Genomic DNA, 24,745 nt, shown 5'->3' on the forward strand with positions numbered 1-24,745 from the left:
TAAATTTGAAAGATATTTCTCATCGTAAAAAAATAAATAGACCCTAAACCACTTACAAGTTTGGCTTGTCAGTAACCAACTTGATGGCGGCGTTGTTGATAGCAATGGTCTTTCTCTCAACAACGTGGGTCTGGAAGATGACAGTGTCACCGTCCTTCCAGGCGAAGACTCTCAAGGTCTCACCTGGGAAGACAATGCCGGTGAATCTACCCTTGATCTCGTCGAAGAGGCCGAACTCATCCAACAAGACCTTGGCAGTCAAACCGTAGGTACACATACCATGCAAGATTGGGTTCTCAAACTTGGCACCCTCAGCGAAGGCTGGGTCAATGTGCAATGGGTTTCTGTCACCAGTCAATCTGTAAAGAGCGGCCTGGTCATCGGTGGTGTGGATGTCCTTGGTGAAGATTGGCTCGGTCTTTGGAGCAATGAACTGGGTGGTGGCGAAAGTCTTTCTCTCGTTGTACACCTTGGTGTCACCCTCACACTTTCTGATGAAGAGAGTGGCCTCGTTGGAGAAGAGCTCCTCACCGGTAGACTCGTCAACAGACTTGGAACCGTGCACAACAACAGTGTTGGTACCCTTCTGGGTGACCTCCAATGGGTAGTAGGAAGTCTTGACGGAAGCCTCAATTGGGATTGGGAACTTGTTGATCTTGATGTAGTGCTCACCGTGCAACAAGAGCATAGGGTTGAAGTTTCTCAACAATCTGGAGAAGGTAACCTGCGACTTCACAGTGTTGAAGGTTGGCAAGTGGCAGAAAGTTGGGATGACCTGGAAGTCAGAGTCGTTCTCGTAGACGTACTTCAACTCCTTACGGTGGGAACCGACACCGAGGTTGTACAAGATGACGTCTCTGTCGTTCCAGCTGAAGATTGGGTCTGGCATCTTAGCTGGGTCCTCGTCGTCATCTTCCTCCTCTTCCTCGACGTCCTCATCTTCCTCGTCCTCATCGTCATCGTCGTCGCCGACAGCGGACAAGATGGCCATGGAAGACTCAGTGGTAGAGGCTGGGTTCTCGGTACCAGAGGAGAAGTCGGTGATCTCACCGATGTGCTCCTTGATGAACTCAGCGGTGGTGACAGCGTCCTTGCTGACAGCACCCTTGGCTCTCTGCCATCTGGTCTTACCGATCCAGCCACCGCCACCTTCGAACAACTCACCGGTGACAGGAACCTGCTCGGAAGCCAAGAAGATCAACAATGGAGCGACCAACTTAGGTGGGTACAAGTTCTTGTCGGACTCCTGGAAGATGGTCAAGGTCATGGCAGTCTCGGCGTGAGGAGCAACGACGTTAGCCTTAATGTTGTTCTTAGCACCCTCGATAGCAATGGTTCTGGTGAAACCAATGATGGCAGCCTTGGCGGTGGCGTAGTTAGCCTGACCGAAGTTACCGTAGATACCAGAAGTGGAGGTAATGTTGACAACTCTACCGTACTTCTTGTCGAGGAAGTGTGGCCAAGCCAATCTGGTCAACTCGAAGGTACCGTTCAAGTGCACTTTTTGGACGAGCTGCCATTCCTCGTAAGACATCTTGGCAAAAGATTTGTCTCTCAAGATACCGGCGTTGTTGACCAAGATGTCAATGGTACCGTACTTGCCGACAACATTGTCAATGATCTCCTTGGCCTGGTTGGCAACATCGTGGGTGTCACCGTGAGCCTCACCGCCAGCAGCCTTGATCTCCTCAACGACCTTAGATGGGTCCTTGAAGTCGTTAACGACAACCTTGGCACCCTTAGCAGCGAAAGCCAAAGCGTAGTCTCTACCCAAACCGGCACCAGCACCAGTGATCAAGACGACTCTGCCCTTCAAAGACACCTCAGGAACACCAGAGTTGTCGTTTGGAGGAAGCTGCTTAGCCTGGTTGGCAAGCACACCGTAGTTGTTGATCATGAATGGGTGAGAAACCTGCAAGTCCTCAGGTCTGCCAGCATCGTCGAAGCTGGTGATCTCGTCGAATCTCTTGGCAACAGACTCTGGGGTGAAAGAGTCATCTGGCTTGAACAAAGCACCACCAGATCTCTCCCAACGGATCTGGCCGAAGAAACCAGCGGCAACCTCGAAGATCTGACCAGAGATTTCCTCGTTGTCCTCAGAGGTCAAGTACAAGACCAATGGAGCGATCTTCTCAGGACCCAACTGCTCCAAGATAGGAGGAGGCAAGACAGACTCGGTCATTCTAGATCTAGCCAAAGGAGCAATGGTGTTAGCCTTGATGTTGTACTTCTCACCCTCCTTGGCCAAAGTCTCAGCGAAACCAACCAAACCCATCTTGGCGGCAGAGTAGTTGGCCTGGCCGAAGTTACCGTACAAACCAGCTGGGGAGGCAGTGTTGATAATTCTTCCGTAGCCCTGCTTGCGGAAGTGTTCCCAGGCGGCCTTGGTCACCTTGTAGGCACCGTTAACGTGCACGTCAATGACCAATTGGAAGTCCTGAGGAGACATCTTCTTGAATTGAGCGTCACGCAAGATACCGGCGTTGTTGATGATAACGTGGACGGTACCGAAGTTCTTGACAGCGGTCTCAATGATCTTCTCACCTTCGAGAACGTTGTTGTAGTCAGCAACGGCGGTACCACCAGCCTTTCTGATCTCCTCGACAACAACGTCAGCGGCTCTGGAGTCACCACCCTGACCGGAGAGAGAACCACCCAAGTCGTTCACGACAACCTTGGCGCCTCTCTTAGCGTACTCCAAACAGTAGTACTTACCCAAGCCACCACCGGCACCGGTGACGACCACGACTTTGTCTTTGAAAGAAATGGACATGATTGATTAAGAAACAGGAACTGGGTTGGTGTTTCTTGTTACAGCGGAAGGAGAAAAAAGGTTGCCTAGGGGTGGAAAATTGGCGCTATATATTGTGGATTTTTGCGGGGTGAGCGCCTGTGAAGTTTCCCCGGAAAGACCGAGGTATGCAGGCCCTTCATATCCCACTTCGCAGCCAGATCCGTGGCGCCCCTAGTGGTGACGAAACCAGCATGCACCTGATGACATTGAGCCGATTTCAACGGGGATTTTGCTACTTTTTTTTCATGGGAAAGAGGCCGCCGGAGCCTGGCTTGAACGAGGTGGGAGGTACGGGTGTCCCCTGATTTCCCCAGGTGTGGTTTGGCAAAGCATGTTCCCGAGGGCCGAGCACGCCATAAGACCTCGGTTGGGCTGACACCCGTACACCCGCTTTATCCTGGCACCATATGCGGAGGCCACAAGCTCACTTATGGAGCCGTTCTGTCAGAGGAATAGTAATCGCTTGCACCTTACCGCCGCGGCCTTAACTCCTCCAATGGGGTACGGAAAGTTGGCGGAGTAAGTTTAGATTATAAAGTTTGAGGATCCGGGGCAATTGGCAGCACCCCTGGTTAGCCAGCGGATTTAAATTGTATTTCATGTAAAGTGACTGAAAAATGCGGGCACCCCATTGGTATCCGTGGTTCGTCAACTGGTTTGCAATCGCTGCGCAACGGTTGAGAAATGGTGGAAAGAAGCCGATCCTCCATCCGACACAATTGCACCTCTACATTTTTTTGACTTCTACACCTGGTTAAATCCGGCTTCCATAGACGAGCTTATCCCCATCCACCGTGAAAACTGTCAATGCCCAATTGTTGCTCGTCACACCACACGCCTTTGTCCCCAGGGTCCCATTCCTCGCCTGCCCTTTGTGTGATCCATGTGACAAAGGAGACGCAATCTCTGCGCCGGCGGCAGAATGCTTTATTCAGGGTATAAAACCTTTCTCCTCTGCCTCCGGTAAAACTGCAACTTTTTCGATTTTTCGCCCCATCCTGTTATCCACGGCTCCACAACCCCCCATGCCTCGCTTGTTACCCAATTGATCTTGGCGAGGCCTCAACGGTTGGGAGCGCTCTGGCGCTTTTGGGCCAATGCAGGCGCAACCTGTGGAGGATGCTGTCCCTTCTTGCATTCTGGCGGCCTGCCTCTACAATTTGCAGCCAGTTCGGCCCATCTTTTCATGATACTCAGGTTTCCACCTGTTTCTTCCCCACGGCCCATTCACCATCTCCTGCCGCCCAATTGGAGCCCTCCAGGCCACGGCACTGGAAACCTGTACACCATACCCGTTTCGTCCTGTCTGCCCCGGCCAAAATGTTTCCCTTTTGGTGAACCCCCGTAGAACTTCTGAAACAGGCCCTCCTCCCACCCACTCGTCAAGCTGAATCAATCTCTCTCTCAAGGCATGCCTGAAGTCCAATCTTCGGGCAACTCGCCTCTGCATGATGCTAATTCTTCGAGGCCCTCGGCGTTCCCTGCTATGGAGTACAAGCCCTTCACTCGCACTCAGATCTGGCTCTATGATCTCTTGCTCTGGCTCTGGACGGTCATTTTCGACTGCTTTTTCAGGGAAATCAGACCCAGAGGCGCTTTCCGCTTACCCAAGTCCGGGCCTGTCATCTTTGTGGCTGCCCCTCATGCCAACCAGTTCGTGGACCCTATTGTGTTGATGCGCCAGGTCAAGCGGGAAGCCGGAAGACGTATTTCGTTCCTCATTGCCATGAAATCGTATCTTCACAACATCATTGGTACCTTCTCCAAGGCACAGCTTGCTGTTCCGGTTGCGAGAGCCCAGGACATGTTGCGTCCTGCCACAGGCAAGATCTACATTGATGTCGCTGCAGACCCATTGAGGGTCAAGGGCAAGGGCACCAAGTTTACCGAGGAATGCATGCCTCGCGGTCTCATAGCCCTTCCGCTGTCGCTTGGAGCAACCGAGATCTCCGAGATCGTCTCGGACACCGAGATCATCCTTCGTAAGGAGTTCAAGTCCACCCAGAAAGTCAAGCAGCTCTTGCAACAAGGCACTCGCTTCAAGGTTGCAGACAAGATTGACCAGGGGCACGTATACAAGTTTGTGTTCCAGCACTTGAGTGCTGGCGAATGCTTGGGCATCTTCCCTGAAGGTGGCTCTCATGACAGAACAGACATGCTCCCATTGAAGGCTGGTGTTGCGATCATGGCTTTGGGCGCTATGGCAAACGACTCAAATTGTAACGTCAAGATCGTTCCTTGCGGCATGAACTACTTCAACGCCCACAGATTTAGATCTCGTGCGGTCATTGAATTTGGCCATCCCATTGAGATCCCTAAAGAGCTCGTCAAAAAGTACAGCAACCAGCTGACTAGTCGTGAAGCTGTCAAAGAGCTCTTGGACATTGTCACCAACGGTTTACGTGCTGTCACGGTAAACTGTGAAGACTATGAGACATTAATGGTTATCCAAGCAGCAAGGAGATTGTATGCGGGTAACTTCGCCCAGTACTTACCCTTGCCATTGATCGTTGAGATGAATCGAAGGTTGGTTGTCGGTTATGAAACCTATAAAGATAGACCCGAAATCCAACAGTCCAAGGTTAAAGTGCTAGAATACAACGACCTTCTCAAGCACTTACACTTACCTGATCACCATGTTGAAGACTGCGACGAATCCCACAAGATTCGTTTGCTCCCAATCTTCTTTTTCCGTATCTTGAAGCTCATAATGTTGGGCTTACTTGCATTCCCTGGCATTGTTTTGTTTTCACCAGTTTTTGCCATTTCCAAATTCATTTCAATCAAGAAGGCTAAGACAGCGTTGGCCAATTCCACCGTGAAAGTAAAGGCCAATGATGTTGTCGCCACTTGGAAGATTTTAATCAGTTTGATCATCGCCCCGTTGCTTTACAGCTTCTATGCATCAATCGGAACATGGTATTGTAGAACACACCATTATTTGACCACCACTGGTTCGGTCACTTTATGGTTCCTGCTTTACATGTTAGGTGTATTAGTGACATATTCAGCCTTGGTCACTGGTGAGCAAGGTGTGGATTTGTTCAAGTCGATCAGGCCATTATATCTTTCGATTTTCTCAGGCCAAGCTATTAGCGAGCTCAAGCAGAAAAGACAGGAGTTAGCTGAGCAAATCACTGAGGTTGTCAACAAGTTTGGCCCAGAGCTTTTCCCCAATGACTTCAACTTGCTCGAGTTGAAGGATCACTTGAATGTTACTGATGAAATTCAGTACATCGATTCTGATGAAGAGGAAGAATTGAAGACTCAAGAGTTGCGGAACAGGAGAATAGCTCAAAGAAAGGCTAAAAAGAGAAAGCTTAGAGCTAAGAAGAAAGAAGATGCAGAGAATGGATTGGCAACGACCCCTAGCGATAGTGACTTGTCACTCAATCACTCGCTGTCGATGTCTGATGGTGTTTCGTTGATGAACTCTGATATGTCATACACCAACATTCCCATGTTCTCTGATTATTCCTTGCACGCCAACGCCAAGAACTCTGACGTGGACATTAAGGCACTCAATTCTACAGTGTCGATGGCTGATGACTTCAACTATAAACCAGCTTCGACCCCCAACTCCGAGACAGGTTTATCTCGTGACAATTCACACATGGAGCTAAATTTCGCATCCTCAAAAGTCCCTGCCTCCAAACTTTCTGCTCAATACGCCATCAGCTCCCCGCAAAAAAGACATTTGTTGGGAGAGAAGATTAGAAATAGAATCAGAGAAGGAAGGGATAAGAGCCCTAGCCTCTAGGGTTCTCATTAGTCATTTGAAGCATTCAATTCGTATTTAATTCACATTAGCTTGACTCTCGTAAAACTCAGCCACTTGAGTTGATGTAGTAGCATCTTCGACTCCCTTGTCATCCCTGACACGAAGTAGACGAGGAAATCTCATACTTATACCCTTGCCGTATTCTGAATGAGCCGCCTTGTAAACGGGACTCAATTGTAAATCGGCAACTAAAACCTCAAAGACTGTGGTAGGTTCAAACCAGACATCAGGAAGAGCACTCGATGTGGTTGTGTCATAGGTATAATATGCCTTTGGCTTCTCAATCTCAGTGCTCTTGAGTTTAGTACTCAAAGATGCTAATACCTCTTCTGAGAAGCCAGTACCAATCTTGCAAGCCGTCTCATACTCGCCTGTGTCGTCATTGTAGCACGCTAAAAGGAATCCACCGTAACCTCCGGTCCTCTTTCCTCTGCCTCGGTAGGCACCCACCACAACCAAGTCCAACGAATCTCCCACACCGTCAAGATAATCTTTTTTAAGCTTGAGCCAATTTCTAGAACGCTTAGAAGGTTCGTAATATGATTCGGGCCCATGAAGCATTTTCACCATCAAACCTTCACAAGAGTCTTTTACAGACTGCTCCAAATATGCCTGAAGCTCATCGGTATTAGAAGAGTTCACATGATTTGCAAACTGGAATTTTCCCTCGATTGTCTGGAAGTTGTCGAATAACACTTGACGTCTTTCGCTCAACGATTTTGTGATGAGGGACACACCGTTGTGGTACAACAAATCAAAGGCAAAAAGACAAATGTGAACCTTGATGTCAGCCTCATTGACATCTTTTCTCTTTCTGGTTGAGAGTGTTTGGAACAGAAGAATCTTTTTCGCTTCTCTATCCCATGCAACCGCTTCACAATCAAGAATGAGTGATTTTGGTGTGTCAGACGTCAGATTGTCGTCAGTCTTTTTGATAAAGTCTTTAGTAATCGCAATTAAGTCTGGGTATCTTTGAGACATGTCCTCAGAATTACGAGAGTAAATCCTGACGGTACCATCTTCCAAAAGATGAACTTGTGCTCTTTCACCGTCGTACTTGTATTCACAAGTAAAATCTTCTCCTTGAAATCTATCCAAAACCTCACCGACAGATTTCGTTGGTTTAGCCAACATTGGTTTTAACGGTATGCCGGGCGTCAAACTGCAATGGTCGAGTAAGTTCATGACACCGTGCTCAAAACTCTTTCGTATTATGACCTCATAATTTGGTATACGAGAGAATGCCTCCTTCATTATATTCTCAGCATCAGCCAATGTATTTGGGGAGACACGTTTGCCCTTGCTCTCGTAATTAAGAAAAGCTTGCGCTAAAGCCACGATAACAGTCTTCTCTGCGAGACCAATTCTCAATTTGCCTTCAAGCGATCTTATAAGAAACTTGGCTTCGAAACTGTTCAAATCGCAAGCTGCTAACATCTTGTTGATAATGTTGATTTTCTTGCCCTGTGAATCCTTTCCTGTCGTTTTGGCGATCTTTGTGAGGTTTTCAAAGACGGAGTCAATATCAAGCGGAGGCGGTTTGAACATTGGAGGCTGACCAGAACGTGACTTCTGAGCAACAAGGCCAAGATCACCAGTTGCATCATAATCTTTTTTGATTTGCGCCAGGGCCCTTCCATAACATGAGCTGATCGCCTTGATCAATATGAATTCACCTAAACCCAATTCGAGATCTGGCTCGTAGTCAGGGCCTAATCGGTTGATAAATAAGTAAACAATTGTGACAAGTTTGTCAGGCAGGCCATACTTCTCCAAGGCTTCTAGGAAGAAGTTAGAAACTTGGGCGGTCATTTGCAACCTAGAAGACTCGTGCTCGATCTTCTCGAGCATTTTTGTAATCTTTGAGTAAGGGAACTTGTCACCTTTTCCAAGGTCCTTATGCACATGCTCTTTCTCTGCCAATTTGACAAGCTTGGACGCTTCCTCAACAATTGCACCCTTCGAAGCTCCATCATCGTCCTTCTTAGCAGTCTCATCATTCGACACCTCAGAAGCAGAAGCTTCAGGCTCCTTTTGGGGAATTTCCTTTAGCAGACTCTGTCCAGTTCTTTGGATCTTGACTGGCTCCTCATCACTTTCTTGCCTTCGTCTTTTGAGGCTCTCAGTTGCTTTCCCATCATTCTTCAGGGAGAAGAAGCTCATGATGTTTTGTTGTCCCATGGTGGATTTCGGTAGTATGTGGCTTTTTAAGATGCTTCTGGTGGGTCTGATGGTTGAGCTGCGATGCAAGGAAGACGTCAAGCGAGTAAGCATACGGCGTATTTTCTCAAGCGCGTCTCGCATAGTAGGCAGTTCATGGCAACTCTCCCCAAAGCTAAGAAATTGAAGCCTGACTCAATTATTCTCGGAAATAATTGCAATCAATGGGAAGATTGTGATATAGTTTTCTGATCTTGAAAAAAAAATCAACATACTTTCCTTATGTTTGTGATGTCTCTACATGATACTTGACATTGGGATATTCATGAATATTTTCGCAGCCACTACTCAAATGACGGAAGATATACAAATGTATAAAAAAAAGTAAACATGTAGTGAAAAAAAAAGATCAACTTCCGTAAGACGCGGCAGTCATCGTTTTGGGTCAATGGAGATAATAGGAAATCAAAATCTACAAATAGTCTATAAAAAGTGTTCTCATGACTCTCATTCTATGAAGCTCTTGTTCTTCATCGGCGAGGCTATATAAAGTCGGGACTCTCGAAAGACAACCGCAAACAAGCAAGATCCTACTTGAAAAAAAATTGGCAGCCTCGAATGTCTAAACTGCTCATCGACTATGAAAAGATCGTTAACTGTGATGTCTATTCACCACAGAAGTCGTGCGCTACCCACACTATCAAATAACATACTCAATATTTCACACCAGTACGTACTCCTTAGCCATGCCACTCTTTCGTGAGGAGAATTTCCTCATAATTCACACTGGGTCCAAACATACCCTCTTCTCGTTTGGCTTGCAGGACACCTTATCCCCACCACAATACAAGCTCCCCACCGTGGTGTACCTAGACAAGTCTACGAATGTCTACCACGCCTCGAACACTGGCAACCTTGAGGAAATCTGGCCTGTTCGTGCTTCCCGTATTGTTGACGTCAAAGCATACCAAGCTCTTTTGAAATTCATACTACAGACTATCATTTCACAATACCCTATCCTCACAATTAACCAAGTGCCTTTGTTGTTGATTGTTCCATCTTTGTCCTACTCCCGTTCAGCCATCGAACAGATCACCAGATATGTTTTCGAGACTTTGGAATTCACTGCTTTCAATGTCTTGGACCTTTCCATTGCCTCCACTTTTGGCCTCGCTACCATGTCGTCCGCGGTTGTGGTCAATGTTGGCCATGAAAGCTCTCAGATTATGCCTGTCATCGGCGGTACATCCATCAAGCATGCTGGTAAAAGATTGGAAATTGGTGGCAAGTCCATTACTGATGAGTTGAGGAAGTTGTTACCTCATTTTTCTGAAGCACAGATCACAGCATTGAAGATCTCAAAGATATATGAAGTCTTGAGTGACCACACCGAGTCTTTCTATTCGCTTGATGACCTCAAGGAAAACAAGAGCAACCAAGGTGATGATTTTGATGTGGCCAAGTTAGTCACAGAAGAAAATCAGAATGGAATTGGTGTTTCTGATGAAAAGGCTGATGGTGAGGAAGAGAATGAAGAGGACAAGAAACCAAACAGTCAGCTAGACAAAAACTGGTTTAAAGATCCTATCTCTGGTAACAAGATCTACGTCGGTAAGGAGCGTTTCCAAGGTACAGACAAGCTTGTGGATGTTCTTGCCACCTCGATTTACGACTCCTTGAAGGGTATCCCAGATTTGGAGAAGCGCCAGGAATGTTTTGATAACATCATTTTCACAGGCTCCACGTTCCACATTGAAGGCTTGAAGCAGGCCGTGATCATCAAGTTGTGTGAACGTCACTTAGTCAGACCACAATCAACTAAGAAGGGCTCAAAGGGTGGTCAAAATGGTGTGAATTCCGCCATTGCTGCTTACCAGCAGACAGACGAAGCTGCTGAAGAGACGAAGAGTGCTGGTCCTCTCCAGAATCCATCGCTGGTCAGATTGGCTAAACACCCAGAGTACTTTCCAGAGTGGAAAAGGCCAAAGGAGCATGGTGGTTCTTGGCTAGATGTTTACTTCTTGGGTGGTGAGATCTATTCCAAGCAGGTCTTTGGCACCAACTCTAATCACGGAGGTGATTCTTTTATCGACACGGATATCTACGAGGAAAGGGGTCCTCAAGCGATCTGGGACGTTGTTCTCAGCTAGTCAAGTCTTACGATCTTTAAATTTCCATACCTGTACCATTAAATATAAAAGTAAAGCAATTATTTAGAATTCGTCAACATTCGACAAGAATGTTCTTTTGTTGGCTCTCGTTCCTAACATAGACTGTTTGCTGAGAAGCGTGTCCAGACGGCTAAGGGAGTGAGCGTCATTTCCTAAAGCTTCAAGCTGCTGGTCAAACCTGCTTTTGAGCTTGATTTCATGGACTAGGGGTAAATCCAGGCCGCTGGAGTCCAGACTCCTTTGGGCGGTTTTATGCAAAGATGGCAAAGGTTTATGTTTATCCTTTGAAGATAGTTCTAGAGATGCCGATGAATGTCTCCGAGGATCCTTGGGTCTCTCGCGTTCAGGCAGACCCAAGCGGAAACGGCTCTTTTTTGTGCTTGCTTCGTTCTGGAGACGGTTCAACAGGACTTGCGAAGACATTTTTGAATCGGCACTGTCTCTTCTCGAAGGTGGGACAAACGGTCTGACATTGGTCAATTTTTGAGGAGATGGTTCTCTTACGAGGTGAGGTTCCGATTCTGTCCTCATCTTTCGTCTGGGGTCACAGTCAGATTCGTATTCGGACAGAATGACCGATTCTGTGTCCACCACTTCATCCAAGCTGCTTGATCTTCTTCCACGCCGGTCGTAGTGGTAATTAATGGGTGAATCAGATCTTGCAACTTCTCCCAGGCCAAACAAGTTTGAGAATGTGTTTTTGATATCATCCAAGTTGGAGATTCTGAGAACACCAGCATACCAGAATGCACCGGTGGCTAGGGCACCCCAAAGGATACACATGAATAACAAATATGACAAGAGCTTTGCGTAGCGGGTCAAAAGATCCCATTTTTGCTGGATCACCACTGCGGTGAGGATACCTAGGGCGTAGGGAACCACGAAATCGGTTGCCGACTGGGGGAGGAAGCGGGTCTGTAGCGATTTGATACTATCCATCCAAGAAGTTTGTTTTGGCAAGTCAGAGAACGACCTCTTGAAGGAAATGCGGGGGGAAGGAGGTTGATTAGGAGCTGAGGCTGTAGACTCAGCGCTTGATGCAGATGGTCGCTTTGTTTTCATCTTCGCCTTTTTCGTAGAAGGGTCCTCTGGGACCTGAAAACCACACACCATCAAGTCATTGAGTGTCGAATCGACCTCACCCTTCTTACGAGTCAAGTCGACAGAGTCGACAGATGCAATTGAAGGAGTGTCATAGGACTTGCGTCGGTATATGTTGTTCGGGCCCCTGACATAAACAGTCTTTTTGGTCACTGTCGTGGTCATAGGCGCATAAGGGTAGGTAAGGGGTTGGCTTTTGAATTGCAAGTGGCGAGCAGAATGGGGGTTTATATGAGGGTTCGGCGAAAGTTGGGGAATGGGGATTAGGCTTAGGCTCTTTTGGCAGGACGCTAAATGCTGCACAATTGGCAAAAGGCACCGGTGCGGTGAATGGAGTGGTAATTTGTGGCGAGTTGTCGAGAGAAAAAACAATCGAAGCCGACAATCCCAGTTTACGGTCACGCCGTTATGTCTGCGATAACCAGCGATCAATGGCTAGGGCTCATGTGAAGCGCCCTTGTGATGTTTGTGCTACTGCCAAATCGAGATTATGAGGTGCGCCAGCATGCGGCTTGCAGCCAGCGATAATGGCGACTTGGGGGATTGTCTGGAGGTGCAGCATACGATAGACTTCAGACAGACGAGCATGACAAGTCTCCTGGCTGTTCAGAAAGTAAAGAAGTTTGGAAGTGTAGTTAAGTTCGTTTTTCTCTATTTGTTGTTTCGGTATCTGGGGTCATACGACCTCTCGTAGGGTATTGTGCCATTGCGCAGTGAAGAGGCGGTGATGGAGGAGGGCTTAGTCTAATTGACCTCAGCCCTTTCGAGGGGAACCGCTTTGGTACTCTTTGTCTAGCTTTATCATTGTAAAAGCTAGCTATCTGAGGTCGACCGATCTGCAGATCCTGTTCCTGAACCTTTCTTCTCCGTGCTAACTGCTTGGCCATGCTTGAGCCCCAACAAATTAGCCCATGGAGACAAGTCAAGCACGTGCATTCGCCAGACGGTGGCTTCGTGATCTGGTTAATTTCAAGCGGAATGTTGTATTTCCTCGAGGCCTGTTTTAAGGTTCATCGGGGCAAAAGCACAGGGGAAGACTAAAGCTAGAGACGTCTGATGGCGCCGAGAATTACACAATAAAGGAGAGGTAACGGGGATTCCGAGACGGAGGTAGAACCACAATGTAACTGTCGGATGAGAGGTCCGATTGAGGTCGTCAAGGAAGACAATCGGCCATTGAGGCGTGTGGCTGTTTTTCGTCTAGGGTAGTGTGCATTCACGTCAGATAACAAGTCCCACACAAGTGGCCTATCAGCCGCCCAAACGAGGCCCGTACGAGCGGTGTGGTCATGAGAGAGATGGTTAATTGAGTTTTCAGGACCCAATGGGCGGTAGCCAGCTCAATTGGACGATAGTCTACTGGTGGACACATTGTGCTGGTTCTCGACCCCAGCCGATACTCTGATTAAGGTTTCAGAGTGGTGTCGTTGCTGAAATCTGGGGATTGAAAAAAGAGGAAACGAAATTTGTGCAGCCCAAATTCGCCCACTCCGAAAACGGTCAAATTCACCGCCCATGTCAACATTCCATCGCGAGCTCACTTTCGGCACATAGCACATGGAATGCAGCCACGGACAACTACACCTGACATGCCGATGTGATAGGCCAGCAGCCGAGGTCCCCAGGGCGTCATTTCAAACGAAGCGCTTTTAATCAGGATATAGTTTCTGATGTTTTCTCATTTTTCTTTTTTTTCTTTTATCTCTAGGGGTGACAACCTTCCATGACCTCGTGCCTTGGCATGTCAGCCACACGGAATTGCTTGAAGCCTCCTCTCGCAAAAGTAAATATGAGTCCGACTCATTGTCAAATTGCTTCGGTAGGAGGGAAAAGAAAGTCTCTAAAACTATCGCCCCTCCACTCGAGCCTGCGTTTACAATCTTAATGGGTGGTTTTCCGCAGCCGTTATCTGTGGCTGACAGCTTTAAGGTATCATGCGTCCAATCAGCCGCCCCTCCGTATAACCAGAAATTCTGCCGTTCGGGCCCCTCTAATTTTGAACCCTTCTATTCATTTCTTAAAAAATAATCTATTTTCACATCCTTCGATGATGTAACCCTCCATTGCCAACCTCGCAGCAAGATTCACTCACAGTGTCATGCAGCGCGACGTAATTGGCTGGGACCATGGAAGGAAGCAAAAGTGCGTCATGGAACACCTCAGGCAGCCGCCCCGGCCCGTCTGCAGGAACACACTAACAGCACCTTCCCAATTAGTGCGCACCACGGCCCAGCTGGTGCTGAAAGGTAGGGGAGGACACAGCAAAAACGGCATATTTTGCACAGCGAAAAAAACAGTAGCCAGGTAATTGCGATTCCGTCGTTGCAGTAAATTACAGGCGCGGTACGGGTTTCTGCGTCCCTGCCCGCCAATGCTGCCCCAGCCCGTCCTCCTGTTTGCTCTTTTCTCAATTGCTCCTCACTCTCACAAGGAAAAAACCACCAACCCACCACTCTTTTTCCCTAACCATGTCCGCCTACCAAGCCAATGGCAAGCCTTTGTCTCAGCAGGCTCTCTACCAGCAGAAATTGAGACTGGGTGTCTACAACTCCCCTGGCCTCCCTTCTGTCGGTGTCAGCTCTTCTGCTTCAGACTCAGCTGCCCTTTTGGCTGCTTCCGCTGACTTGACTGTCAAGCCTTCCTACGAACGTTTGAGAGCTGCTCCTGATGCTCAGACCGCTGCTTTGGCCGCCAGAACCGACTCCATTACTTCGTGGCAGAGAAAGCTGACCGACCCAGACGCCGATGCTGCTGCTGCCAACGCCAGATACACTGAGCCTTCTCCCAATTCCGAAGCCAGACCTGACTTGGGTCTCCCTGCTGCTTACAACAAGGGCAACGTTTACAAGCGTGCTTCCAGCAACTCCACTTACTCAATGACGTCCAGAACCACCCCCGAGAAGTTGACCTCCAGACACGGCTTGGCTTCCGTGCCCAGAAGCACCCCCTCCGGCTCGCTCAACATTGGTAAAATCTCCCAGTTGGCTGACAAGAACTCGTCCAAGACTTTGAACGCAAGATTCAACCCTGAAGTCGACCACCGTCATGGCGTCAAGTCCCCACCAACTGAGTACTTGAACGAGGCCGAGGAGTCCGAGGCTGCCAACTCTGCTGCCGCTGCCTTAACCATGAAGCACGGCGGTGGCTACACCAACTCTGTTTCTTCCCAGAAGAGAACCAAGGGCTTTGCAGCCGTTGATGTTGTCGATGCCACCTTGTTGGCTGCTGCCAGCAAGAAGGCCTCTGAAAGATTGAACTCCCTTCAGGCCATTGGTCAAACAGACTTGCGCTCTCAGGCTCAGCTCTACTCCAAGGCTTTGGTCGCCGCCCACAAGAACAGTGAAGAGAGAATCAAGAACAACAAGGCTGGCTTGATTGACCTCGGTGGTGGCTTGCAGCTTCCATACAGTGAGATTGACAAGATGGCTGCCTTGATTGTGGGCCCTGTTTTGTCCGACATTGACAAGAAGGCTTCTGCTCAGAGAGACCACGATGCCTCTGCAGCCGAGAAGCGTGCTGAGGCCCGTGCTGCTCACAAGAACTTCAAGCTCGAAGAAGCTGCTAGAAAGCAGAGAGAGAAGGAGTTGCAACAGAAGGAGCACCAAGAGAGAATCACCTCTAACGAGAAGAGAAAGCGTGAGGAGGATGACTTGTACACCGAGCACCAAAAGAAGAGACACGAAGAAGTTGAGGTCAAGACCCAAGAATTGAAGGACTTGGAGGAGAAGTACGCTTCTGAAAAGGAAGAATTATTGCAAGAGAAGCAGCAGAACCAAGACGAAATTGATGAGGAAGAGACTGGTCTCAAGAACGAGCGCAAGGAAGAGTTAGAGCTGATGCAAGCCGAGAGGGACGAGGAAATTCAACCACTTCTCGACGAGTTGGAGGAAGAGAACTCCAAGTTGAAGGAATTGACCGATGAGAAGGATCAGTTGACCAGTGATATTGAGGCTGCTGAGAAGGAGAAGGAGGAATACGAAACCCAGATTGCTGAGATCGAGGCCAAGTTGGAGGAAATCGAGAAAGACCACGAGCACTACACTACTGAGTTGGCTGACGCCACTACTAAGCGTGAGACTGCTGACAAGGAGGTCGAGGACCTCACGAAGACTCACGAGTCTGACTTGAAGCACCACAAGGAGGCTCACGACGACTTGGACAAGCGTATCGGTGACTTGGAGAAGGAGAAGGAGCAGAAGACCATCAGCAGAGATGAGCACAAGAGAGAGATCTTGAAGCACATTGACGAGCAGGTCAAGGATGAACACAACATCAACAACGAGTTGCCAGAGCATTTGCGTCTGGAGGTGAAGGAAGACAAGTTCCGTGACGTTGGTTCTCTCTTTGACTATGAGCCAGTTGAGAAGAAGAGCCCAGCAGACCTCGCCAAGAAGAAGGCTTCTGAGAAGACCACCAAGGCTGAGGAAGATGCTCAGGCTGCCGCTGATGCTGTCAAGAAGGAGACCACCACTCCTGCCAAGGGTCCAGCAAAGGCTACCAAGAAGGAGGGAACTGACTTGAAGAAGACCGCTAGCGTCGATTCAAAGGGCGCTCCAAAACGTAAGGGTCTTCGTTCCAGATTCTCCAGCTTTGCATCCTCATTCAGAAGTGACTCCAGACCGGAGGTTCCAACCACGAAATCCACATCAGCGAAGAAGGAAACGAAGCCAGCTGCCGAGAAACACGAGAGATCCTCGGACGTGAGCAATTACGAGGATGACCTTTCCATCAAGGACAGTCACAAAAAGGGCGGAGTTTTCAAGGAGGAGATTTGATTTAACGTTGCAAGAAGACGATCCCGTCTAACTAATATTCTATTCTTCACCCACTTTCCTAATTTTTTTACCATCAAAGCAGCCGCTGGTAAAACCAAGGGCCACAAAGTATGTTGTTTTATAAATTCATTGTATCATTACTAGTGCACTCGAAGCATCCACCCACCACACTCTCAAACTGTATATATAGTGCGACCTTCAACGTTATTCATTGAAGAGCCACTACAATCATGACTAGTCCTGACGCCCCTCCAACTAAACTACAAGAGACTCTCCGAAGCCTTAATTTTAAACTTGCTGATGCATCGCCCGAATATGTCCAAAGAAGAAAGAAACAAATGGTCCTCTTCATGACCGCAGCAGCTGCCACTATCTTCACATCTAGGTTCGCCTACAAATCTACAATTACAAGGCAATATGTTCCTTCTCTATTTCAAGGAAACCATCTGCCACCACTAAGCTACAATTTCACCATGGATGCTGCTGTTGCTGTTGGAACTGGTACGATGCTCTGTGCCTCCGTCTCATCGATGCTCATCTTCGGCACCTGCTGGGTACTGGACATCTCATCATTTCAAGAGTTTGGGTGGAGAATGAAATCGGCCATGGGAGGAGTCAAGTCACAGTTGAAGCTTGCTGAGATGCCCATGGACGAGGAGTCCACTTCCATTCAAGACGGATTGAACGATATATTGGAAGGTAAGTTTGAGCCCGAATTCGAAAACGACGTTGTTCAGAAGTGATGCATTAGAGGTGGGTAAGGCCCACTCAATACGCATATTGCTGTGCCGTTGGTTAGGTGTGAACGATGCAGCGCCCAACAGTACGTTGTAAATAGTCCAGTACAATGTCCAGAATCATTGTAACATAAACTTTAGTGTATCGAATATGTTTGGCAGACTCCTAATACAAAATCTGTATTTACTGGGACTCAATTTACGAATCAACCTAGCCGTTGCTCGCAGCTACCGAATGCCCATGGGATTGGACATCTTCACCTCAGATTCGATGTTCATGGCACCCGATACAGTAACCAATTTATAATCTGATATTATATGTCGAAGTGAGATCTTATTCTGAAGAATGAAAGATAAGTTCAGGTTGTAGTTCTGGCGTTTCTTATGGTCTCAATACAAAGAGTTCAATATCTGAACACTCGAGACCGAATTGCCAAAGAAAAAAATGCGGCGAAGCTAGACGGAATCAACATCCCACTCAATAAAAAAACAGTTAAACAAGATTTTTTTTTATGAACCTTCTTAAACCGTAGTCTTTGTCAGTGTACTGGTCTCTACACCGCGTAAACAAAATGCTGGTTCTGCAGACATGCAAGTAATTTAACCTCAATCAGGAAAATCCAAAACCACATCTTGAAGCCACAGATTCCCCCATGGCACGGAAAACGGTAGCTACGTCCAGAGCTGCAATAATCTCGGGCACGGAACGATATGGAAATCTACCCGGTGATCCAGTTGCGGGATCAGCCCCGAAGAGGAGGAGATACAGACCAGGAACGCTAGCGTTAAGGGAGATTCGTCAATACCAAAAAAACACAGATTTGCTTATACGAAAACTCCCATTTGCCAGATTGGTGAAGGAAATTGCAGATCATTACATCGGCTCGAACTACGGTATCAGATGGCAGTCGAATGCCGTTCTAGCGCTACAAGAGGCCTGTGAGGCTTTCCTAGTACATCTCTTGGAAGACACCAACTTGTGTGCAATTCACGCCAAAAGAGTGACGATAATGCAGAAAGATATTCAGTTGGCAAGAAGAATACGAGGCCAGCTATAGGCAGCTACACGCGGTTCAATCTATCCATAATCCATTTCCAGTGATATAAGAATCCAAAATAACCCTTCGCTAAAGAAAAAAAAGTGTACAAAAAAGATGTCCAAGTGGCGTCAGTGTAGATCACTCTTAGGCCTCGACATTCATTTGGGTTTCGCCTGTCATCGAGGTGCTGCGTTTGCGACCACGAGTCTGAGGGTTGGGGTTTCCATAAACGATTGTCGTAGTTCCGTTACTGTTCACCTTGAAGTGTGTCTTCAGGTGCTGTGCCAAATTGTCCGACCTCGAGAATTTCTTCTCACAGTACTTGCAGTGGAAAGGCCGGATGTTCGAGTGTACTGATCTAATATGACGCTTCAAGTGTTCCAGACGCTTAAACTGTTTATCGCACTCAGGACATGGGAAAGGCTTTGGTTCGTCTTCAGCCGAAGCAGCGCCTGCGCCACGACTCGAAGCAGCAGCTTGTAGCTTGGAAGCCTGTGATTGGCTTGGGGATCCGTGCTCATGAACTCTACCGTTGGACAGCTCAGCCTTTGGCTGCTCCGCCTGGGAGCTAGGAAAGTTGAACTGGCCTTGCTCTTGCTTCGCCAATGAAGGCAGTGAAATGTCTTGCACAATATCTTGACCAAGGCCGGGAACCTGCTCGAGGCCTTGTGTAAACAGTGCAAGTTCTTGAGGGCTAATCATCGGCATTTGATTGTTGGAGTCAACAGCAATAGACGAGAGATCACGAGGAACATCTGAGGCCGATGAGCCCGCAAGGGACTCGGAGGCCAACTCGCTCGCGAAGATGTCAGGAATCGCATTGTTGAAAGACTTTTGTCTTCTCTTCTTATGCACCGAGTTATAGCTTCCTACAATGGAATGAGCCCTCGAGGGACTGGCGTCCGACCGACTGGGGAGAACCTGAATCGAGTTGTTGCGTCTCCAGCCAGGTCTGGATGACTTGGTAGCCACCTGAGCCGCACGGTCGGCCGCATTATCAGACTCAGATATGACATTCGCAGTGTTGTTGAGCCAGTAGGTAATGGCACTAACGCACTCATCATTCATGATAAACGTTGAGTTGCTAGCCTCCTCGGGCGAATGTATCACGGACGAGTTGTTGGTATCAATGCCGTTGAAAACATTCGACTTGTGCTCGGCGGTCTCGTCAAGGCTCGGGTTCATGCCTTTGAAGATTGTACCCAAGGAGGGTGACAGCATCAGCAGAGGAAGCACGTAGCGAGCAGGAGCAGGCATAGAACCTGTGGAAAGCAGACTCCCGAATAACTCTCGAGGGTTTACCGTACGCTCCTCCTTCAAGTTGCCAAACTGATCCAGCAGGTCGGCTCTGGTGTTAGAGGAGGTGGATGACCGTTGAGAGTGGTCCGAGTTGGCCAGGTTCATACCTGAGATGGAGCCTTGGTCGCTGTTGTAAGAGACCGTGGAGTTAGCTGAGTAAGCGGGCGCATTTTGTTGCAAAGACATTCTGTCAAGCTGCTCAACAGCCAGAGAGAAACGGCGACGGTGCGAGTAATGTGAGTTTGGATCTGTCCTGAAAGGCAAGGCAAACTGCATTTCGGGCAGACTCAAGTTCGACTGCAAGTTCCTGTAGTTCAAATTGGACTGAGCCACTGGCAGAGTTGGGGCCTCCTCACGGAAAGCCGGGTTCTGGTTATTCAAAAAGATCTCGTCGTTGAGATCCAAACCGTCGTAGTCGATGGTGGTCAAAGATGCTGGAGGAGGGATCCATTCGTTGGAGGGGACTTGGGGCAGTGTGTTTGATTGGAAGGTGGGTTCCACCACAGCCGAGTCGATACCGAAGGAGGAATACGACATTTCAGGCAAATGCGTTGGGAACAATAAAAGTGTTTCGAGAATATAGAGGGAGCTTCTTGGGCGTGGGCGGGAAGAAAGCTTTGGTGGTTTCTGGAGGTGTGGTGATCACAAGTGTGGATGACGCCTCAGATATGAAATGGAAGGCTGTAACTGATAACGCCAGCCGCAGGTTATGAGGGTCCGCTTGAGTGGGAAAGTGGTTGGGAAAGTTGGAAAGAAGCCTTGGGTCGGGAAAATAAGTGAATCGATCGGGGCGGCAACAAAGATAAGATATATGAGAAAGTAATGAATCTACACTGGTGCCAATTTTTGAAGTATTGGCACGCATGTCTGGGCCTAGGGCCGCATACAGGCTCTCGTAAGATTACTGATAATAGCCCGGGTGCCGGCTCGGAGACGGGTGGACCCTATTGAGGAAGTGCGACATTTCGCTCCCCGCCGCATGGCCATGCAGCAGACGTAACGCCACCGGCAGGATGGAAGCCATTTTAACATACCGCTTTGTGACCTAGCCTAACTATGCAAAACGTCGAGAAAGTGTGGTGCTGAATGGTTGACAAGCTGGGGCTACATGTGGGGTGATGTAGGCGCATGAGGTATTTTGGCCAGCTGAGAGAGAAAAAATGTCGCGCGCCGGCATACAGGCTGGCTGGGTGACGCACTGCGTGCGTCACAATTGTCTGGCAACAAAGTGGTACACTCGGACTTCAGCGTACTAGGCTTTTATTGCAATCTTGGTTCTCGAGGAAGATGGCTATTTCTCGAGGCCAACTGAAGATATTTAAATATTTCTCGAGCATTGTGCTCATTAGACTGTAATTCCCGTGTGGTCCGGGGCATGTGCCGCGGTTCTCCCGTCAGGGATCCATTGGGAGCCAGTGGACAAGAGAGACCAATCGTCGCTTTGGACCCAAAAGCAACGATAAGTGCTCCATTACAATTTGGAGAGTCCGTCTGCCAGACTGGCTACCGAAGATGTATTTCTGGGAGTTTTATGAAGGATGACATCGGTTTTCCGCCATTACCCCAGCGGCAGATTCACTACCCACGGGGCTGGGAAGGTATTGGAGAAAAAAAAAAGAGAGAGAGAGATGGGTTAGGGTTACGAGTCGCTCACTAAGCCATAGTTGCTCTAGCCAAGATGGTCTGGGTAGCTGGCGGTGCAAGTTTCTCCAAATAATGAAATAAGGTTTGGACTAAATGGCTGAGCATTATGTGGGATCTGGCGGCTGAAAATTGACACCCGCTTCTCGTCAGATAGGCCTAAGATCGGTACAGTCGGCAGCGACGAAAACCGAAATAAGCGGCGGTACCTTAGAAACCGTCTGGTGATAAGGTCTCGAAAAAAAAAAAAAAAAAACCGATGATTCATGTTTGCGTCGATCGCCAAGACGCCGATATGGATGCGCCCTATCGTGGCGTCGAACCGGTAAATCGTTAGGAAAATCCATCATCTGGAGCAACTCTAAATTCATACTGGCCCAAGCTTTCGCATTCTCAATCTGGGCTTCCGCCTGCCATGTTAAGCCCTGTCGTTCGGGTTCCTCTCAATTCGGCGGAGCTCGAGACACTTAGCAGCCGAGCATGATCACATGAATTTGGTCTGTTGTTTCTAACCACCTTTGCCACCGACGAGCTTACGTTTGGAGTCTTGATTTACTCTTAGCGGCTACAATGATGTAAGTGCTGAGAGCCACAGAAGATCATATGCTGATGCCGATGGGTAACTTTGCGTGAGGCTCCTTATCGCATGGTATGGTGGAGGCATGCGTATGCGCTAGAAGACCTTGGAGGTCACAAGAAAATTACCACTGTAAGTTATTATTTTTTTCGGGCTCGGGCCATCGCATTCAAGAAATCAATGGGCAATAAGGTTTCTGTTTTCATCGCCAATGACCGAATCAAGTCCATTTCCGATGAGTAAGTGGAGAGCTATTCACAGCTGCGGAATCCAGATGCATCAGTGATATGCACGTAAATGCACGCAGCGTGCGACATTTCTCGCACCCACACTTCTGTGATAACAGTTTCACCCAGGCCAATTCCACACTATTGACAGGACAACTGCCCCTCACAGGGTCCTTTCGAAAGCCTGGAAAACGCACAGTCTATTTTGTTTTGTGTCAATAACTTGGAATGGTGGAGAATCATTGTGGATCATGAACTCTACCCCGTGGTCTGGGGCGGCCATTTGTTATCAGTGTGCATTCGCCCCTGCACACGCCACACATCGTGCATTCAAGACATTGAGCGTCTGGTAGAGCAGCTTTCTAGTGACATTCATCAATCCGATTCTTTGTAGATCAACTGAATGCCGTTCATATGACTATAATGTTAAATACTCCACCTCTTTCCCTCATTTCTTACATGCTTCTACACCTGGCGCTTTAGTCAATATTGTCTTCCCCGGCAAGCACCTTTTCTTAATGACGCCTCGGGGTTTTCTTTTTCCACTTTCCCCTCGGCCGCCTATTCTTCTGAAGTCCGTAAAGCTTGCTACCTCTATTGTCTTAATTACCATTATGTATGATATTTTTTCAATCACACGTAAATGCACTCTAATTGATTCACCAATAAATGCAATTATTGCCAACCTTCACTTATCGAGCTTCCTGCTCTTGTGGAGTCGCCTGCCCACGCTCGGAAATGCTGCCGTACTGAGTGTCAGTGTCACTGACCTTAGTTCCGTCGGGTTGAGTATCCTCGGATGGAGCAGCCTCCTCATCCTCAGCAGGCTTATCCAAAGCATGAACCCATTTCTTCATGAAGTTGACCAAAATCTGTGCCGTGAGAACCTGCTCGGCTTGGTAAAGCACCAATGGCACTAACAAAACACCCAACTTGGGGTTGTGAGCACCATATTGCGAGGAGACCAATGAAACACCCAAGGCGGCGGTTTTGGCGGGTCCACAGAGCATCACAGAAACTGTGTCACGACGATTGTAGTAAAATGGTCTAAATAGCTTGTAGCCCCAGGTGTACGTCTTCGAGTCCTGCTCGGTTGGTTCGTGGTCGTAATACTTGACGATAAAGTACGGCCGCAGGTAAAAGAAGACCAACACCGTGAAGAACAAGTATATGCCGATGTTGAAGAACACCAAAAAGATGATCGAGGCGTGGGAAACAGACTCAAAGGCGTCTTGGGCAAAAGCTGTCGAGAATGATTGGAACATAATTAAAAGCAACATGAAGGAACCAACCTTGTTAAGATAAAATGTTGTAAGAGTCCACTTGACCTGCTTGGGCCAAATGTTCTGAACAACTTGCCCAACGAAGAGAGGAACAAACACCGAGAGACCAATCTGTTTCATCACACTACCGTAAAGTGCTTGAATAGACTGTTGCTGTTCCTGGTACTTTGGGTTACCGAAATCCCATGTTCCTGTCAAGTACATTTGGACCAAAGCCGGGGTAATAAAGGCACCCAAAACGTTACCAATAAACACCTCGCAAGTGGTCAAAACATGATTACCATCGGCTGCCTTGGTCATGACAACGTTGGATGAAACTGTGGTTGGACAGGAATGGGTGACAATCATACCCACGAGCAACCAGTCGTCGATTGCGCTATCACCGGAAGCTTTGATACCACAACAGATACCGTAGATAATAGCAGAGGTGATGAGGAAGGACGATGAAAGCACGGTGAAGTGAGCTCTCCAATGCATGATATTCGAGAACAAGTCCTTGGTGGTCATGGAAAGACCCGAAATCAAGAAAATCACCGCCACTGCACCATAGCCAATGGAGTATTGGGCCTTGACAGTACCTCCCTGCTTGGCAAATTCTGGAAAGAAGTATGCCAATACAACAAACACACCCAAGAGCACAAAGAACCACTGATCTAGTAGGAAACCGAGGACCTTCGTGGTCCACTTGTAGGTCTTTGTCTTCTTGAATTCCTGATACAGCATGGTCTATCAATTAAATATATTAAAAGCTTTTCACTAAAAGCAGCTGTGAAGGAAAGTTGTACCAAGATGAATTATCACTGGCAATAAGAGTCAGTCTTGCACTATCATGTGTCACGTGCGGAATTGTATCCGCCGGATCGATGAGCATGTTCCGAGTTACAGCGACTGTCGTCATTCTCCGGGGTTGTTTCCCAAATAGGCAATGTGAGCGATACGACTGAAATTTTACCGTGGTTTAAATTAAATCGGCACGAGATCAGTGATAGCAAAATTGAAAGTGGATTTTTTTCTCATTGCAACTGTGGAGACGCAATTTAGTGCTTTTGCGAAATCGGTCGCATGCATTGCGCAACTGCTGCTCAGTCGTTGTATGGATGATCGGGACTGAGAAAATGAATTGAGATCTTCTTTCAATCTTCACGAGTTTTTCGTTCCT

General features: G+C 48.0%; 10 protein-coding genes across 10 annotated transcripts; 5 read left to right on the forward strand and 5 right to left on the reverse strand.

Moving 5' to 3' along the window:
* Positions 1-52: 52 nt before the first annotated feature.
* On the reverse strand, positions 53-2,773 carry FOX2 (bifunctional hydroxyacyl-CoA dehydrogenase/enoyl-CoA hydratase; the record flags this gene model as incomplete). Its single annotated transcript, XM_024856130.1, has 1 exon — positions 53-2,773. One exon carries the CDS (start codon positions 2,771-2,773, stop codon positions 53-55), a length of 2,721 nt encoding a protein of 906 aa, XP_024715729.1.
* A 1,432-nt stretch (positions 2,774-4,205) lies between these two features.
* On the forward strand, positions 4,206-6,554 carry SCT1 (bifunctional glycerol-3-phosphate/glycerone-phosphate O-acyltransferase; the record flags this gene model as incomplete). The annotated part of the gene is made up of 1 exon (XM_024856131.1): positions 4,206-6,554. One exon carries the CDS (start codon positions 4,206-4,208, stop codon positions 6,552-6,554), a length of 2,349 nt encoding a protein of 782 aa, XP_024715730.1.
* Positions 6,555-6,590: 36 nt separating this feature from the next.
* On the reverse strand, positions 6,591-8,756 carry C7M61_000703 (DNA ligase (ATP); the record flags this gene model as incomplete). Its single annotated transcript, XM_024856132.1, has 1 exon — positions 6,591-8,756. The coding sequence occupies one exon, from the start codon at positions 8,754-8,756 to the stop codon at positions 6,591-6,593; it is 2,166 nt and encodes a 721-aa protein (XP_024715731.1).
* A 725-nt stretch (positions 8,757-9,481) lies between these two features.
* On the forward strand, positions 9,482-10,885 carry ARP9 (Arp9p; the record flags this gene model as incomplete). The annotated part of the gene is made up of 1 exon (XM_024856133.1): positions 9,482-10,885. One exon carries the CDS (start codon positions 9,482-9,484, stop codon positions 10,883-10,885), a length of 1,404 nt encoding a protein of 467 aa, XP_024715732.1.
* Positions 10,886-10,948: 63 nt separating this feature from the next.
* Positions 10,949-12,172, reverse strand: C7M61_000705 (uncharacterized protein; the record flags this gene model as incomplete). Its single annotated transcript, XM_024856134.1, has 1 exon — positions 10,949-12,172. One exon carries the CDS (start codon positions 12,170-12,172, stop codon positions 10,949-10,951), a length of 1,224 nt encoding a protein of 407 aa, XP_024715733.1.
* A 2,303-nt stretch (positions 12,173-14,475) lies between these two features.
* C7M61_000706 (uncharacterized protein) lies at positions 14,476-16,782 on the forward strand (the record flags this gene model as incomplete). The annotated part of the gene is made up of 1 exon (XM_024856135.1): positions 14,476-16,782. The coding sequence occupies one exon, from the start codon at positions 14,476-14,478 to the stop codon at positions 16,780-16,782; it is 2,307 nt and encodes a 768-aa protein (XP_024715734.1).
* Positions 16,783-17,012: 230 nt separating this feature from the next.
* Positions 17,013-17,525, forward strand: C7M61_000707 (uncharacterized protein; the record flags this gene model as incomplete). The annotated part of the gene is made up of 1 exon (XM_024856136.1): positions 17,013-17,525. One exon carries the CDS (start codon positions 17,013-17,015, stop codon positions 17,523-17,525), a length of 513 nt encoding a protein of 170 aa, XP_024715735.1.
* A 647-nt stretch (positions 17,526-18,172) lies between these two features.
* CSE4 (centromeric DNA-binding histone H3-like protein) lies at positions 18,173-18,577 on the forward strand (the record flags this gene model as incomplete). Its single annotated transcript, XM_024856137.1, has 1 exon — positions 18,173-18,577. The coding sequence occupies one exon, from the start codon at positions 18,173-18,175 to the stop codon at positions 18,575-18,577; it is 405 nt and encodes a 134-aa protein (XP_024715736.1).
* Positions 18,578-18,703: 126 nt separating this feature from the next.
* Positions 18,704-20,395, reverse strand: MSN4 (stress-responsive transcriptional activator; the record flags this gene model as incomplete). The annotated part of the gene is made up of 1 exon (XM_024856138.1): positions 18,704-20,395. The coding sequence occupies one exon, from the start codon at positions 20,393-20,395 to the stop codon at positions 18,704-18,706; it is 1,692 nt and encodes a 563-aa protein (XP_024715737.1).
* A 2,600-nt stretch (positions 20,396-22,995) lies between these two features.
* RCH1 (Rch1p) lies at positions 22,996-24,309 on the reverse strand (the record flags this gene model as incomplete). Its single annotated transcript, XM_024856139.1, has 1 exon — positions 22,996-24,309. One exon carries the CDS (start codon positions 24,307-24,309, stop codon positions 22,996-22,998), a length of 1,314 nt encoding a protein of 437 aa, XP_024715738.1.
* Positions 24,310-24,745: the final 436 nt, after the last annotated feature.

The sequence above is a fragment of the Candidozyma pseudohaemuli genome, assembly GCF_003013735.1.
Source record: "Candidozyma pseudohaemuli strain B12108 chromosome Unknown scaffold00001, whole genome shotgun sequence".
NCBI lineage: Eukaryota > Fungi > Ascomycota > Pichiomycetes > Serinales > Metschnikowiaceae > Candidozyma > Candidozyma pseudohaemuli.